General features: G+C 47.5%; 1 protein-coding gene and 1 non-coding gene across 11 annotated transcripts in view; one reads left to right on the top strand and one right to left on the bottom strand.

Annotated features, from left to right (window-relative positions):
- TEX14 (testis expressed 14, intercellular bridge forming factor) overlaps positions 1 to 17,974 on the bottom strand; it is a 168,860-nt gene that overhangs the window by 38,974 nt on the left and 111,912 nt on the right. For 9 of the 10 annotated variants that reach the window (XR_010838188.1, XR_010838189.1, XM_067021230.1 and 6 more), the window contains 9 exons: positions 17,502 to 17,616; positions 13,241 to 13,406; positions 12,338 to 12,474; positions 10,475 to 10,556; positions 9,751 to 9,881; positions 8,545 to 8,658; positions 7,187 to 7,310; positions 5,659 to 5,837; positions 565 to 716 (listed from right to left, as the gene is read on the bottom strand). Coding sequence is in view for 8 of the 10 variants with exons in the window: in XM_067021230.1 (XP_066877331.1) it covers positions 565 to 716; positions 5,659 to 5,837; positions 7,187 to 7,310; positions 8,545 to 8,658; positions 9,751 to 9,881; positions 10,475 to 10,556; positions 12,338 to 12,474; positions 13,241 to 13,406; positions 17,502 to 17,616 (1,200 nt within the window). In the remaining 2 variants the exon portion in view is untranslated. The remainder of the gene's footprint in view (positions 1 to 564; positions 717 to 5,658; positions 5,838 to 7,186; positions 7,311 to 8,544; positions 8,659 to 9,750; positions 9,882 to 10,474; positions 10,557 to 12,337; positions 12,475 to 13,240; positions 13,407 to 17,501; positions 17,617 to 17,974) is intronic. The other variant, XM_067021229.1, reaches the window with a different exon arrangement.
- TRNAK-UUU (transfer RNA lysine (anticodon UUU)) lies at positions 14,599 to 14,671 on the top strand. Its single transcript has one exon. It is a non-coding gene; the product is annotated as a tRNA-Lys (tRNA).

Below are 17,974 nucleotides of genomic sequence, written 5' to 3'. Positions count from 1 at the left end.
GAGGGATAGGGGAAGGGAGTTTGGAGTTGGTAGATGCAAACTATTACATTTAGAATGGATAGACAACAAGGGTCTAATGTATAGCACAGGGAACTATATTCAATATTGAACTATATTCAATATGGTTTTTCAATATGAAAAACCATAATGGAAAAGAATACATAAAAAGAATGTACGTATGTGTATAACTGAGTCACTTTGCTGTACAGCAGAGATTGACACAACATTGAAAATCAACTATACTTCAATTTTTAAAAAAGTTCTTAAGGGGCACCTCACAGATAAGCATTGACAGCAATATTCAGTTTAAAAGTGCTCCTTAGATTAAATGCATTACCACTGACAGGCTGATAGGTGGGCTTTGCTGAGTCTTAGAGAACAGGTTAAAAGAGAAAGATTTCTGGGAGATCATCTTATACCTTCCATAAACCCAAAGAGGTTTCCTTAAAGAAGTTTTTTTTGCCTGTGTCCTGCATTTTCATAAAATTAAGTAACCCTTGGGGGAAAAAAAATCCAACCTAAGAATAGAGACTTTGGGCACCGTCAATGAGCTCTTTGATCTACCTGTTAAAATCTCCTGAATGATCACAGAAAAGCTGTAGATGTCTGACTTCACTGTGGCTGCCTTCTGTAAGATCACCTCCGGGGCGGCCCAATTGTACAGCTGGGTGGGGAGGGATACTCGAGTCAGGTCCTTGTGTGCACCTCCATCCCGGCTACGGAAGGAAACACAAGGTAGGGCTCAGCCTTAAAGGATCACTGTGATCACCACGCCGCACATCTGCCTCTGAAGACTGACAACCTCCTTGAGCTTCCAGAAACCAGCTAGACCCTGAGCTAACCCACACTGCCTGCTATTCCAAGGCCTGCAACTTCTTACCGTTCCGCCTCCCACCTCATCTGGCCGCTCCCTCCCGCTCACTCACTCCTCTCAAGTCACGGGGGCCCTCTTTCAGGTTCTCCAGCATGCCAAACACATCACCACTTCAGGTCTTTGCACCGATGGCTTCTTCTGCATGGCATGATCTGCCCACAGATCCTAGCATGACTGGCTGCTTCTTGTAATTAAAGTATTAGCTCATGACACATATATATGGAATCTCAAAAAAAAAAAAGGTTCTGAAGAACCTAGGGGCAGGGCAGGAATAAAGACACAGACGTAGAGAACGGACTTGAGGACATGGGGAGGGGGAAGGGTAAGCTGGGATGAAATGAGAGAGCGGCACTGACATACATACACTACCAAATGTAAAATAGATAGCTAGTGGGAAGCAGCCACATAGCACAGGGAGATCAGCTCGGTGCTTTGTGACCACCTAGAGGGGTGGGATAGGGAGGGTGGGAGGGAGACACAAGAGGGAGGGGATGTGGGGATACATGTATACATATAACTGATTCACTTTGTTATACAGCAGAAACTAACACAACAACGTAAAGCCATTATACTCCAATAAAGATGTTAAAAAAAAAAGTATTAGCTCAAAAATCACCTCCTCAGAGAGGACTTACCTGACCACCTAATGTAAAGTAGTCCCAATTTATTGCCTTCAAAGCACTTATTATCTGAATTTCTTGTTCATTGATTTATTGTTTATAATCTGTCTCCCCTCCACCAAAGTCAGCTCCACGAGGGTAGGCCACTTTTCTGTCTCTTGTAACACCGTATCTCTAAACTTATACCAGGGCCTCAATGCTTACTTTTGAGTAAATGAACCTAAGACTCTTTCAAGAACCCCCTCGAGCCCCACCTGCTTTATCAAAGCCTTCTGGGACTCTTCCAGCGCTTCGGGATTGCTTCTTTTCTGAGCTCTGCCCTCTCGGGAATGAGCCCTCTCAGTTTAGCACTCAAAGGTTCACCGATTGGCTTGAATAACTCAACTTCGCAACCAGGCTCTTTGGGAACTAAGTCAGAGTATCCTAAATGTCTTCTGGGCCAAAGAGAGTCCTCAGGGAGACCAGCGCTGACTTCTGCCCACAGCTGCCATGAGCATCAAATGAGATCACACGTGTGGGAACACTCCGTGAACCATAAAGCACTCAGCAAGTAAGGAATTAATATGACCATTATGGTAGGCATTTGGTAAAGACTTGGTGACTGCTGGTTGATAATTAAGAATTAAGTTTTGGGGAATTCCCTGGAGGTCCAGTGGTTAGGACTCAGCGCTGTCACTGCTGGGGCCCGGGTTCAGTCTCCCGCGGGGAACTAAGATCCTGCAAGCCATGCAGCGTGGCCAAAAAAAAAAAAAAAAAAAAAAAAAAAATTAAGTTCCTAAAAAACAAGTAACCAGAAGTTCTTGTTGCTGGCAAAGGAAAGCTTTGAGGATGGGATGAACTTCTCAGACTTTGAACAAACTTCCCTAAGTAATATTTCTTCCGGTAGAACTTTTGATAGATGGCAATGAGTTCAGGAAGCCATGAAGCTATACAAGACTGTATGTTTGTTTTGTTTTCTGTCTTTTTTTTTAAAGATGGTACATTTAGACTCTTTAGTTGTATTGCTCAATAGGCAAGTGTGGCCTAGGTGTCATGTGAACAGCACGGATACACATGCAAATATTATATTAGTATCACAGGAAAGGCAATGGCGTGTTTTATTGTCAGAGATATATTCTGAGGACCTAGCATTCTTGGCTCTTCACCTTGTAGGCTGACTGTCCAAAGGAGACAATTACTGGACCTTCTTGGGCCTCTCAGGCTGCCTAAGGCAAGGGACAAGTTATGTACAATCAGGATTTATATCCTTTCTCTTTTACTTCCACTCTTCTGATCCCTCTTCCATCTCTGTTAACGCTAGTGGGTTATAGGAAGGGAGCTTCTTTTCTGGCTGTCATTCCATGGTAGTTATTTTTCTGGGCTTCAGCTTTGACATCATTAATATTACATTTGGCTATGGCTATGTGATACCACTTGCAAGGTCAATTCCAGCTCTAAAGATTCCATTGAGGAGTTGAAGAATAGGAGAAACTGCTGTATCATTTTTACACCAAGAGATGGAGTGCTACCCTTAACAATGACATTCAACAACTGGACCGGCCTGAATAGAGTGCTACCAAAAATAAATGTAGAACTGAAAGCTGTTTTGTATTCTTGGGTAATCAACTCACATTATGAGCTGTCAAATGTTGCTGATGGACATTTCTGCCCAAAGTTCCATTCTGAGGTCAACAAGCCCAAAAGAACTCACACTTTCCTACCCATTTACTTCACAGCCCCTCACTTGACCAGTCTGTGGACCCCAGCTTCTCAGTGATCTCACATCTTTCCCTTCTATTTTGGTTCCTTGGTCACCACCAGGCCCTGCCCTGTGGCCTCCTGGCTGGTTTTTCTACCTTCAACCTCCAATCCATCCTGCCCCTATAAGCCAGGAAACGTCCTCTACCACCTGACTCTAGCCACAGCTGGGTAACCTCAGACCACCTCTTCACCTCTCTGGGCCCCAGTTTCCTCTTCTATAAAAGGACAGCGTTGCGCCTGGCCATCTCCAAAGCTCCATTTCACTCTAGGATTCACATTTCTACTGGAGAGCTCAGGTCAAAGAAACTGTTATACCTCCATTTCAACAACAGATGGCGCCGCATCACTGGCAAACTGCTTGGGTTCTGTCAGCCTTCTTGAAAAGCCTGGTATCAACAGCAAAAATGTCCAAATCCCTTAGCTTCTACTGCCCTTGAACACATAGCCAAAGTGGTGAAACCTGTTCTGAATCATTTCAAGGTTTCCCTTCAGCTGGACTCATCCATTCACTTCAAATGCTTCCAGAGCACTTAGTGTGTGGCAGGCCTGAGGTGGGTGCTAAAGATGAACAACTCATGGTCCCTGCCCTCTCGGAGCTCGCCATCTGGGGGGGCAGACACACTCGGCTGCAGGGGAGTGAAATATGCTCAGTGAGGTGGGGGCAGGGCTTCAGTGTAGGCTTCACAGGGTGTGGGGGGAGACTGTGTCAGAAGTGAGTTTAAAAGGATAAAAGGGAGTGCCAGGTACTCCGGAGGCAAGGAGCAGAGCCGGGAAATGGCGTGGACTGAAAGTGTCTTCAGATGGCCAGGCAGAGTGGGAAGTGATGAGCACGGCACTGTAGGCAAAGCCCGACCTTGGAAGGCTTCTCACCCTGCAGAGTGCCAGGACTTAGTCTTCTAGGCCACGGGAGCCACTGGGATTGAGAATAGACCAGATCTGAGACTGAGCCGCTCAACTGGCGATAGCTGTTTGGCCTCCACCGGTTCCCACATGGAAAACTGCTCCAGTCACACCCTAACTGCTCCCCTGCTCCTCTCTCGTCCCATCACAGCCCCTTTTCCACATGGCAAGAGTGAGGGGGTCTGCTTAACCTGTAAATTTCAGCCATGACACCATTCTGCTCAGAAAAACGTTCACAGCATCCCTGTGTCCTTAGGGTTAAATTCAAACTCTTTGCCAAGGTCCATGAGGTCAAGCACAATCTGGGCCCTGCTCCCCTCTCCAGGCAGAGAGACCAAGGGCTCATGCGGTCAAGGAAGTGAGAGTCTTTCCACTTCATTCATTCAAAAAACATGCTGAGCTCCCACTGTGTGGAGGCTTATTCTAGGCATCTGAGATATGGCAGCGGATAAAACAGAAGTCCCTGCCCTGGCAGAGGTTTTCACGTAGTGAGAGAAGTATATTATGATGCATGTGAGCAGCAAAGACCTGATGAGAGACTCAGAAACAAAGCCTCAGTGACTGGTGGTAGGTGAGGACCAGGGTAAGTGGAGGTAAGCAGATCTAGGCCACGGGTCTGCCCGTGGCTGAGGCCTCGCAGCGGCACAGGAACAACCCTGGGCCTAGGGCTGAGAGCTGTGGATGACAGCAAGGAAGCACAGGGGAGACCCTCTGCTCCCCAGAATCTAGGGGCAGGAGATGGGGGCCAGCCCTCAACTCTCAGGAGGACTCTGACTCCTGCCAAATGGGAAGTGAAGCCCATCCACCAACCCTTGAATAAGGGCATTGTTTTTTGTCACTGCTTCCCTCACAGCACTGATCCCCACCCATCTGGACCAGGACCATAACGCTCACCAGCACCCATCTCCTTCTCTCGCCTTCCAGAATGCACAGCTGTGGTGCATTTCCCAGCCTCCCTGCAAAGAGGTGACTGGGCTCTGGCCAATGTAAAGTGGGAAGCAACGAGACACACTTCAGGTAGTCCCTAAACCCCGCCGTGTGTCCTTCCAGGCTTGCTCTTGCTCGTTGACCAGCAATGCAGAGGATACAGTGGGGGGACTGAGGCCTGGGGGATGGTGGAGCCACAGGGGGGAGGAATGTGGAACACAGTGAATGCCACCACCACCACCCCCAACACACACACACACACCAGAGTGCAATGTGAGTGAGAAATACTTCGGTTGTGTGAAGCCACAGAAAATTTTGAAAACTTATACACGCTGGCTAATGTGTGCTCATGCTTGCTAAATGTTTATTAAAATGACTGTTAAATGTTTATTAAAATGAGAATGTCCTGAGCAGAAATAACTTCCCCAAAGTCCCTCTAACCTTGGCTGACAGGGCCAGGCATTGGGAAACCTCTTCCTCCATTGGATAGCCAGCTCAGCCCACCAGTGAGGAGTCAAGCCCAGATCAGATTCTCTCTCTACAGCAAAGCACCCCCAGGGAGATCCTGTTTGGACGTCATGATCGAGGTGCACCCACCTTTCCATCATGTACTCCAGGTTGGTCAGCCTCGCTTCCCCTGTGGAGACGATGTGGATGGCGTAGGAGCTGAGGGAACGGTGGATAAAGCCGCGAGAATGCAGGTATCTCAGGGCGTCGGAGGTCTGGAGTAGCAGGTGCACAATCACCTCCATGTGCAGCACGGGGAACTGGGCCCGCTGCAAGCAAGAGATCAACCACCAGAACAAAGGGGACTGCGGCCCCCGACACTGTAGAATGCTTTGTAGTTTCCAAAGTCTTTTCAACTGATCTTCACGACAGCCACTTAGTGTGCCCATTTTATAGCTGGGGAACCTAAAGCTCAGTGAAGTTAAGTGACCGGCCTAAGATCCCACTGACCCAGGGCCCCTGGCTCCAAACTTGGGTTCCTTTCCCTCAGCCAAGCTGCTTGATACTGCAAAAAATGAGGAGAAAAGTCCTCAAAGCCTGGTACACACCTCCAGAGTGGGCCTGCCACCACCAGCAATGCACCTGCCCTGCTCCCCATCCCCTGCCAAGCCTGTGGTGCAGGAGAACCCAGACACGTAAAGGACAATCCATCCCCTACCACAGTCAGATGACCTAGAAAGTTCATCCTAGGAGGACAGAAATTCACTCACACCAGAGTACCCAAACATAACAAGTCTCTTCCCAGAGAAGTGGCATTTTAAGTTAACGCCCTCACCCAAGGAGAGGAAAGGGAACTAGGACACTAACAGGGGGTGCTCAGGCAGGAGGAATGGCGAGCCATTTCAGGGAAAAGCCCTTCCTGGAGGGTCTCTTCTCACTCCAGCCCAGGGTCTTTAGAACAAAGTCATGGAGAAAGAAAAACAAATATTTCAGGACCTCTCTGAAGCCACATGTCAGCCCAAAGCATGTTTCCCAGGGAGTCTGTGGGTCAGGGAATATGTCCCTGCCTCCACCAGGAAGTCTGAAAAGGGAGAGGGGACTGATAAAGACTTGCGTATAAAGGTCTTGCAGGGGCTTCCCTGGTGGCGCAGTGGTTGAGAGTCCTCCTGCCGATGCAGGGGACATGGGTTCGTGCCCCGGTCCGGGAAGATCCCACATGCCGCGGAGCGGCTGGGCCCATGAGCCATGGCCGCTGAGCCTGCATGTCCGGAGCCTGTGCTCCGCAACAGGAGAGGCCACAACGGTGAGAGGCCCACATACCGCAAAAAAAAAAAAAAAAAAAAAAAAAAAAGGTCCTGCAGGGCACCAGTGAAAATACCGGGACATAAGACCAGAGGTTGTTTGATTATAGTTAGCTAAAAGTGTGGCTGTGTGTTTCCTGGGCCTACTGAGCTCTTAGATGTCTGATAAAAAAGGAAGACAAACAATAATAAAATCACACTAGTTCCAACGTGCTTATCAGCCTTAAATGGTGTGTTACATAGCTCCCACAGAGTAAAGAATTAAGAGGTTTCTCAACTCTACTGCTGGGGGAGAAGGAAGAGGGAGGAAGGGAAGGGAGAGCTGGGGCGGGGGGTTGGGGGGAGCAAGGGAAAAACCCAGGGAAACAGCCACTTACCCGTTCATGGAGGACAGCAAACAGCGTGCCGACGGCGACGCGCTCGTACACGAGGCGGGTCTTCTGCAGGCCCTGGGACAGGCACACAGCCATCAGCTGTAGCAGGTGAGGGTGTCTCAACTTGCTGCAGAGGGAAGGAGGCTTCCGATGAGGCAGAGGGAAGAGGACATGATGGAAGATGGGCGCTTTCCTTTCTTCTTAGCACCCTGAACGCACTCCAAACAAATACTATTTGCACAGAATGTTCTTCCAAGAAAGCGGGATGGGGTGGGAGTAGGGGTCTCTGTTGGTGGAACCCTTGACCTTTCACTGATCAGAACCTGAGGGCTTAGGGTCATCAATGACAATGTCACTAAGAGCTACTAAGCAAGGCACTTTACATACATCAACCTGATCCTAACAACCAGTCGCAAGAAAGGTATCACTACAGTTACACTCATTCTAGAGCTGAGGAAACCAAGGTCAGGGAGATGTCAGGCCCAAGGTCATAGACCCGCACATCAAAATCCATGCTGTGGGGACTTCCCTGGTGGTCTAGGGCTTAAGAATCCACCTTCTAATGCAGGGGACGTGGGTTTGATCCCTAGTCAGGGAACTAAGATTCCACGTGCCACAGGGCAACTGAGCCCACGTGCTGCAACTACTGAGCCCGTGCACGGCAAAGGAAGATCCCGCGTGCCGCAACAAGACCTGACACAGCAATAAATAAATAAATATTTTTTTTAAAAAAAATCCATGCTGCGTCTATGAGCCCTTACAGCCTCCTTGAGCCCCTTTAGGATGACTTCCCCAAAAGGTAGGATCTGGCTTTACAGAAGTTGATCAAGTGATTTCCTCAGGAGAGAACTCGAGGAGCCAGGGCCCATTCCGAGGCCTCAGCAGCCCTGGTATGAAACCGAGGATGGATTTCCTGCCCCTTTGAAAGATTAACCCCTGAGCCACAGGAAACCTAAGGTACTGAGACCCATCAGCGTGTCCTCAAAGGAGAGACATGGTCCCTCAGACACGTGGGTCTCCAGCTCTATGAGGACAGGCTTGCGGGTGCTGACCTGATGGGTACAGGGCCCAAAATAAGGTGGGCCTCGGGGGCTGCAGAAGAGCCAGCCAGGCCTGAAGGCTGCACCTCAGAGACGTGTGTTACGGGGAGTTGATCAGCTGACAGAATTGAGCCCCTACCACCACCATCCCCACATGCAGGCTATTCATGAGTTCTGCTTTTTCTCTCTTGGCAGCCCTGGCAAGTCAAATCAACCTACAACGAGGAAATGCTGAGGCTGAGGGGGCTGGTCTCTACCCTCAGGCACAGCCCTGCACAGCCCTGAACTTGGGTCTGAAATGCTCTTGGGTTTTCCTCTCACCTGCTGTGCTCTTGCTCAGCAATTAACAAGTCAGCCAGGCGCCGCCTGCGGCAGTGCGGGTGGGTGGGAAGATGCAGCTCCTTCACTGTGACCCTGCTCCCGTTCCACAGCAGGCTACGAGGGCAGGAGAGAGTGGGGGAAGGGAATGAGCAGCCACTGCTTCAGTGAGGAGCTCTGTAGCCAGAGACCAGAGTAGTGTTTATACAGACTCAGTAAAGCCTCCACCCCAGCACTGCTGGGTCCTCCCTCCTACCACCCCCGGGGGCCTAAAGCACTTCAGGGACTTAGTGCAGGTGACAGGAAGTCACTGTAGGATTTCAGGGAGGGAGTGACTTGATCAGGTTTGTATTTTAGAAAGACAAGGGTACCAGCAGCATGGGGAATGTCTGGAGAATGAGAGGCCAGTTAGGAGGCTAGCCTGGGGGAGGGACAGTGATGACGTGGGCAAAGACCACAGCAGTGGACAGAAGAAGAGGGGACATGACAACAAATCTGTGAAACGGGCAGGAAAACAAGAAGCATATCTGCAGGGGATACAGAGCCTTGCGGGTCTGTAGAGGCCTTTTTAGAAGGGTGTGACTTCTAAGCAGGGAAGAGGCAGCCAGGTTCAAGGAGGACAAGAGACCTTGGCCAGGACAACTCCTGTGACCCTGCAGTAGGCAGATCTCTGGGGACTGAGAACATCCCAGGGACTTTCATCACAGCCAAATCCTATTACTGCGGCCTCGGCTGCATTTGGCTGGTGAGAGCCATGCAGGGCTTCAGTACCCTTTGACCTGAGGCCAGACAGTCACCCCTATGCTGCCTCTAATTCTCTAGAGAGTAGAAAGGTTGAAACACTGTCATGAGTAATCTTTCAGAGCGGTTGTTCTCAACAAGGGGCCATTTGGCCTTGTCTGTAGACATTTTGGTTGTCACAATCACAAATGTAGGGGGTTGCGGGGAGGCAAACAGAGCTGCTACTGGCATCTAGTGAGTAGAAACCAGGGACACTCCTAAACATCCTACAGTGCACAGGACAGCCCCCAACAATAAGGGCTGACAAAAATGTCAATGGTGTCCTGGCTGAGAAATCCTGATCTAGACATCTGCTTTTCAGTGAGTCCTTGTGTTTTGGGCAGAAACCCTCTACACACAAGGAAGTCACACAAAGTCCATTCTTCCTGTGGGACTAAATCTTACCTCCACTGGCCAGCTTCCACTTACTTGGTCATGACCATGTAGGGGCCACTGAAGAAAGAGAAGGTGGGCTCATCATCAGCTTGAATCACTTCCTTTTCCCCAATTACAGGAAGAGATCCTACATAAGCCAGCTGCGTGCCCCCTGTGAGATAAAACTGAAAGCAAAGCACAGCTTCAAATGGTGGGGAAAAAGAGAAAGAAGTAAAATACCTCCAGAATTTTACCAGCCAGCTAAAAATAAAGATAGCTGCTATTTATCAATTTGCTGAATACCCCTATGCACTGGACATAATTCTTTTTATTATCTGTAATCTTCCAAGAAGCACTGCAAGGTTGTAATACTTTTTCCCTTTTGCTAGAGAGGAAACCAGAGGCTCATGGAAAGAGGTCAGATGCCTGCCTGAAGCACCAGGCCTCAGGCGCCTCTTGAGGCACCCAAAGAACATGGGGCCTGGGGCCTTCGCTGGGAATTAAAGGATCATTGTCTAAAACTCCCCACATATAGCCCAAAAGCATTCAAGAGAACTCTCCAAGGTTTTCATCATTTTTCAGTAAGGACAGGAACACTAAGAGGTACTTGTCCTGCAAGAGCAGTAAAGAAGAAAAAAAAACACTTTGGAGAGGGAGTATTTTAACTTTCCATAGGAAGGGAGAGTTGGACAAAGTTGTGGGCCCTGGGGCCAGAGCCAGGGCCAGGCGATTCCCCAGTTAGTCCTGCAAACATTGGGCGTTGGTAGCAACCTCTTACCTTTCCAAAGCCAAAGCTGTAGATATTTTGGGCAGAAATGACTCCAGCTTTAAGCAGTCGGTTAGGAGAGCCATTAGGGCTTCTAGAAATATTTAAAAGAGGAGGAGAAAAGTAAGGATTAATTACCCATATCTAGAGGAACAACGCTGAACCAAGCTGTCAGAATGCGTCGTTGGTTTTGTCTTTACTACTTGACAGTGGAAGTCAGCCTCTGAGAGGGCCGCTGTGATTCCCATTACCTGGTATTCATGCCCTTGTGTAGCCACACACAGGTCAGAGAGGGCGGACCTGTTAACCTAACGGGATTACTGCAGAAATGACGGAGTGGTGTGAGTTCCAAGGCTAGACCCCCAGGACCTCTGCCCTGAGCTCTCTTGCAGCACTTGCTCTAGAGGAGGCCAGTTGCCATGTTGTGAGGACACTCCAGCAGCCTAATGGGGAGGCCCAACACCCAGCACCAATTTGCTATCCATGCAAGTGAACCACCTTGGAACTGGATCCTCCAGCCCCAGATGACTGCAGCCCAAGCTGCATATTGACCACATCTTCATGAGAAACCCTGAGCCAGAGCCACCCAACTCAGCCATTCCCATGGGAATGGCTGAGTTGGGTGTAGCCATTCCTGACCTACAGAAAATTATGTGAGATACAAATATTTATTGTTGTTTGAAACCACTAAGTTTGGGATTAGTACAACAGATAACGAATAGAGATGGTCAAAGTTGCAAAGAACCATAAAGCATACCTTGTCCAACTTTCTCATTTTACAGATGGGAAAAATGGAGCCAGAAAGGGGAAACCTGTTGGCCTGAGGTCACAAAACAGCAGCAGGGACCAGGCTTTGGCCCTGTTAGAAGGAACTTGGTCTGCCAAGATCCTAACGCTGGCAGGAGAGGAGGTGTGAGAGATAGAAGAGCTGAACCAAGCAGGGGCTCCAAGGCCAGATGAGGGATTTGGGTGTTGAACCTGATAGCCATGAGGAAGACCCTAAAAGAGTTTTTAGCAGTGAGTGACACAATTCGATTTCCATTTTTAAGATTCTGGATGCTGAGAAAAGAACCAAGATGGACAAGAGTGGCAGCAAGAAGAGCAGTTAGGAGCAACTGGTCCTCGAGGAAATCGTTCACTCATCTTGCATGAGAAGCATCCAGGTCACGAGAGGAAAACCAGGACTCGGTGTGCACAGAATGGGATGCGGGAGCCTGTTAAAGAGTGTGACAAGTCTACTCACCCTGATCACAGAAAAAGATGTTGCCAGAGAAAATCAAAATGGAAAGAATTTTCCACGTATAAATCCTAAGTCTATAAAGCCCAGGGAACTTACAATAACTCTCCTGAGCGTGAAGAGAAGCCTGGATGGAGCTCACCTCCTGCAGCTGCGATGGGGACAAGGGGAGGCTGCCCACCCAGGTGGCAGCAAGTCTTACACCAGCTTAAAACAGCCCAAGGAACCTTAAATTAAGCACTTGCGTCTTTTGCAACCTTAGGATATACAGGATGCATGTTCCAATAAAGGAACATGTTTTCCACGGTTCAGAGATGACAAAAAAAAAAAAAAAAAAAAGCTAGCCAGCTTCTCTGCAGCGAAAGTGTTTTCTGCTGGGCAGCCCAGGCCTGAAAAGTTCCTTCCTTCCCTGCTAACCATGGGGTGGTTCCCACTGGAGCCCAGAACTCATTTCCCCCAGATGTTCCTGGAAGCGGGGGGACAACCGATGGCTTTCAGTGGCAATATCCTCTCCCTCCAAGCTCACCCCTTTGGGTGGGCCAGCTGCTGGAAGGGACCGATGTGGAGGGGACCGAGGGCTCCCACAAGGAAGGCGGGGGTGATGCAGAACATCCCCGTCTGCTTGAGGCAGCACTCACCCCTGCATGAGGCCCCCAAACCGGGGCAGGCCACAGATGAGCCGCTGAGGGGAGTCAATCTTCTTCAGGAGGTCATAGGAGAAGCCCTGGATGATGGCCTGCATGTGCGCGGCACAGCGCTGCATGAACTCCACCATCTGCAACACACGGCAGAGACAGTCAATGCCCACACGGATAATGGCCACCCTGGCCTTCAGAGGGACTGGAATGGTCAGAGGGGAGTGGTCTGAGGAGACAGGGGCCCCCCACAGGGAAATCTCTGGAAAGGGAAGGGCCCAAGTGATTTCCTAAAGATATGGAATGAGATGATTTCATTTTCAAGGAGCTCACTTGGCAATAATCACCTCCAAATCCTTCATTCAACAGATGAGGAAACTGAGGCAGGAGGAGTATTTTAACTTTTGTCCAAGGCCCAATAGCTAATGAGCAGGAGAAGCAGAGGGAAGGGACTCTGCCCATCTCCCCCTTCCCTCCATGTGCCCTCTACATTTGTTAGATTATTTAGCCCTCATTAAAACACTTTATGCCTGCCAGCGTGTGACTACAGACAAGTTACTTAATGTCAATGCACTTCAGTTTCCCCACCTGTAAAATGGGGACAACAATAGTACCTACCTGAGAGGGTTGTTGTAAAGATTAAATGAGTATTTAATTTAATTCAGGACGTCTGATGCTAGTTAAGGGTCAGACGAAATTACAGTTGTTCTCCCTCCCCACTGAATGGATGACCAGAAAAGTTCACTAGACTTGCCCAAGGTTTACAATTGGTTAACTTGCTTCAACCCAGGCCTGTGTGTCCAATGTCAATGGCAAGGCCACTACAAGTCCTGTGCTATCCCCAGGACCAGCCTCTGCGCCCTGTGCTCTGCCTTGGGTGTGCCTGCAGAGCAGGCCCATACTTACTGCGGTGCTGTGTTCCTTCCCTGCTGCCAGAGCCCAGGTCTGCGGGTTCTGACCCTTCTCATCGTGGAGTCGAAGATCACCCCCTGCATCCAGCAGTTTGCTGAGGATCCACTGATTGCCTGAAAATGCTGCTGCATGGATAGGAGTGCTCCCATCAAAGCAGCGGCTGGAGGTGGGGGAGGGGTACAATGAGTGTCCATGGCAACACTCTTCCCCTTCCCTGGGGAACACAGGGCTCCTTTTCTACAAAGGCAACCTTTGGTGATGAGAACTGTAACAACACCATTTGTGAGGCCTAACAACACCTATCTGGGGCCTCACAGAAGCTTTATATACACCCCCTTTTCCATGTTTATCTCCACCCTTCAAGGCAGTATTATTTCTCAATTTATAGATGAGGAAACGAAACGGCAAAGCCAAGATTCACACCCAGGTGTGGGTCTGGTTCGAAATCCAGTGTTCTTTCCCCACAGCCCCCTGATACTGGCTGCCCTGAAGCAATTTCTTCTGTAGCGCCCTGTGGTCAGGCTGGTGAAGCACAGCCTAACCAGAGACCCTCTCATGTGAGAATGTCTCTACCTCCCAAGTCCTATGGTAGAGGCCCACAAACCTTGGCATCGGCAATCTGGTCAAGGATCTGCAACTCAGAAAAATTTAACCAAAACCAATAAACTATCTGAGACATGAAGGGACAGCCTTCATGAGATGTAAAGATGTGATATGTAGCTGTGGTTTCCTAACCTGGTTGCACGTCAGAATCACCTACAGAGCTTGCTTGCTCTTTTTTTTTGGCCGCACCCAGCAGCATGCAGGATCTTAGTTCCTTGACCAGGGATCAAACCCCCGCACCCTGTGCAGTTGGGAGTGTGGAGTCTTAACCACTGGACCAGCAGGGAAGTCCCAGAACTTGCTCTCTTTAATTTAAAAAGAAACACAGGGCTTCCCTGGTGGCGCAGTGGTTGAGAGTCTGCCTGTCGATGCAGGGGATACGGGTTCGTGCCCTGGTCTGGGAAGATCCCACATGCCGCGGAGCGGCTGGGCCCGTGAGCCATGGCCCCTGAGCCTGCGCGTCCGGAGCCTGTGCTCCGCAACGGGAGAGGCCACAACAGTGAGAGGCCCGCGTACAGAAAAAAAAAAAAAAAAAAAAGAAACACAAATGGGAGGAGAAGCAGAAAGGGAAGGAGAAGAAGAAATAAAATGAAAAAGGAGGAGAAGATAATAAAGATAAGAAGAAAGTCTCCCAATTCCAGACCCACAGTTCTCTTGCCAAGAGGCAGCTACTGTTACAAGTTTTTGTATCCTTCCAGAAATTTTCTATGCATATACAAGTAGGAATAAGAATATACTATATTAGGAATTCCCTGGCAGTCCAGTGGTTAGGACTCAGCACTTTTACTGCTGAGGGCCTGAGTTCAATCCCTGGTCAGGGAACTAAGATCACACAAGCCGCATGGTCTGGCCAAAAGAAAAAGAATGTGCTATGTTAACTGTTATGCATTTACATTTTTTCATTTAACAGTATATCTTGGAGGGAATTCCCTGGTGGCACAGTGGTTAAGAATCCGCCTGCCAATGCAGGAGACACGGGTTCAAGCCCTAGTCCGGGAAGATCCCACATGCCGTGGAGCAACTAGGCCCATGTGCCACAACTACTGAGCCTGCGCTCTACAGCCCACGAGCCACAACTACTGAGCCCACGTGCCACAACTACTGAAGCCCACGCGCCTACAGCCTGTGCTCTGCAACAAGAGAAGCCACTGCAATGAGAAGCCCACGCACGGCAACAAAGAACAGCCCCTGCTCACTGCACCTAGAGAGAGCCCACATGCAGCAATGAAGACCCAACACGGCCATAAGTAAATAAATAATTTTTTTGAAGTATATGTTGGAGAATTTTCCATATAAGAACATACAAGTTACCTCAATTCTTTTTAAACAGCTGAATAGTATTCCAATGTACAGATCTACCATAATTTACTTAATAAGTCATTGGGATATTTGTCAAAAATACAGATTCTCAGACTACACAGCAAACTAAATCATAACCTGCAAACATAAAGCCCAGGAATGTGTACTTGTTACAAGCTCCCCAGCTGATGCCATTGAGGCTGGCCTGTACCCAGGCATCTGGGAGCCACTGGGATATCTCATTGTGAGCTCTCCCTTATTGCTGAGTCTGATGAGCAGTCCAGCACACTGCACTATGGGAAATGTAATATCCTCCTTGCTTTAAAAATAAATTTGTATTATGTTTTACAGCCCTCTAATCATTCTTCACATAAATAGTAAGACAGCTGGGCAGGGAGAGAGAAGATATTATTTGTCATTTCTTGTGAATGTTAAGGAAGAAAGAAATAATGTTTTTTATACCCAACTAACCCTTACAAGGGAATCCAGGTCCAAGTGATATCAAAATGTGTATTGTTTTATTAATTTATCCTAGAGGTTGAAAACTGGAGGCCCACAGATTGATTTGGCAACCCAGAGGCATGTTTTATTTGGTCCACATAGTGTTTAAAAAAAGAATTTAAAGTAATGGACAATATTTAACACTTTGGGGATTTCACAATAAAAACTGGGATTTCCAGCCTCTTGGAAATTTGGAAGATTTGGCCTCCACGGCTTCCTCTTCTGCCCAGCTGCAACAGATTCTCCTTAGACAGAGCCTGTACTCACGGACCCCACTTAGTCCTGCAGGCATCTGACTCTGTGACCTCAATAAGCCGAGGCCATCACAGCATTTCTGTTGAGCACTTAGGAATACAACTTCCCCCCAGAAATTTCCCTTCCCTTGATGGAAAATATTTTTAAAGTACATGAAAGCATTCCTATCACAAAATTAAAAGCTACAGGGTCTGCCTTCTTCCTCTTGATATTGTCCTTTCCCACCTCCCCCTGGCATCATGGGGATTTCTAAAAAGGGAACTTCTTCAGGTGCTGGGGCTCCTGGTCTCAAATCCTGTCATTAACACAATGCACCATTATGGACCAGCCATTTAAACTTTCTGTGTATCAGCCCCCTAATCTGGAATATGAAAGGTTTGAGTAATTTGTTCTTTAAAAAACCTAGCTCTAAACTTCCACAAAACAGATGCAAATGCAGATGACTAGAAAATGCTGCATTTTTGCTGAGGAACTGCAGGGCCAATATGGCCTCTCTACAAAGCTGTTATCTGCAAACATCAAGTGAGATAGCCCTTTATTTCTGACTTTTGATATTAAACACTGATACAGTAGAGACAAATATTTGCAAATATGTGAGTCCAGAAAAATTCTGGAAGGAAACAAAGCAAAATGTTCACTGTGTTATGTCTGGGTTTCAGAATTCTCATGCTGATTGGTTTTTTTTCTTTATACTTCTCCAAGCTTCCAAGGTTTTTCCCACTGAGCAAACAATCTTATAACAACAACAAACTTTCAACATCAATACTTAAAAAGAAAAAAATTAAGCGGCCTCCTTATGTAAGATGGGAAAGCTATTTTATGACTTATGATTGTGCTTATTCTGGCATTCCTGTGAAAATCAGCTGGAATCATATAAACGCTCGAAATCTGTTTTCTGGTTCTGTCCAATGGGAACTGTAAAAATACCTACTGTTCCCTGTCGAGAAGTTGGTTGTAAAGCTCTAGTGACCTAGTGCATGGGAAGGCCCTGGAAAAAGCAAAAGTCCTACACAAAGAGAAGAAATGTTCACTTGTCGTTGATTCATTACATTATGTTGCTGTTCCATATTAAAATTTGGACTCAGATTCTTTTAAACCACAACTACAAAAGTCATCCTGACAAAATGATGCCAAATATATTAATTGGTGAAGAACTTGGTTGTGGGGTATGTTAAAGTGCTTAAGCAAATCATACAAACTATAAAGCGCGGTGGAAATACATAAACAGGACTTGTTAATGACTAAATGAGTAGAAAGGTTCACTTATCTCATAGGGCCTAGTAAAACTGCTTAGAAAACTCTTTATTTACAGTTAAAGGCACGTTTCTGGGAACTTCCTGGTGATCCAATGGTTAAGGCCTCTGTGCTTCCACTGCTGGGGGTCCAGTTTCCATCCCTGGTTGGGGAACTAAGATACTGCAAGTTGCCCGACCAAAAAGGTGAAATAAACAAAAGCATGCTCCAACGTTAAGTATACAAATGTATTTCACTGGTATGAATTAGTGAAGATTCTTTTAATACCTTATCAAATTAGTTTCCAAATACCTCAATTCATTTTAAGTACATATTTTCTAGATAGAAATGTTATTGTACTTACTGATTTGGATCTGATCCATAATCCACCAGGACATCAACTAATTTTGTAAGGCCTAATAATGCTGCAATGAAAAGCGCTGTCTGGCCCAGAGAGTTTACTGCATCGACGGAGACTCCTGCAAAGCAAACACCAGGATCAACACAAACACACATAAAATTTTTAATATATTACTAATGCAATTTCTTTTTTTTAAGATAAAAAATGAAAACCTTCGGTAATCAATGTAACACAAAAAGTCACAAATAAAAGTAGGCCACAATCTCCTTCTTAAAATGCTTCATAGGGAAAAAAACGTTGCTAAAACATTTCACCACAGGCGGAAAAACGAAGATCGGATTAAAACCGTTCTCCATTTAAATTTCACCAGCAAACGACTATTTAGTTGTCTCACACGTTGTAAGAAACTAACAATCAACACTTAAAAAAAAAAAAACAAACAAACCTGAACACCACTCCCCCAGCCCATGCGCCCA

The sequence above is a fragment of the Kogia breviceps genome, chromosome 19 (genome assembly GCF_026419965.1).
Source record: "Kogia breviceps isolate mKogBre1 chromosome 19, mKogBre1 haplotype 1, whole genome shotgun sequence".
Lineage (NCBI taxonomy): Eukaryota > Metazoa > Chordata > Mammalia > Artiodactyla > Physeteridae > Kogia > Kogia breviceps.
Note: the sequence above shows the minus strand (reverse complement) of the source record. Positions and strands in the feature narration are given on the sequence as shown.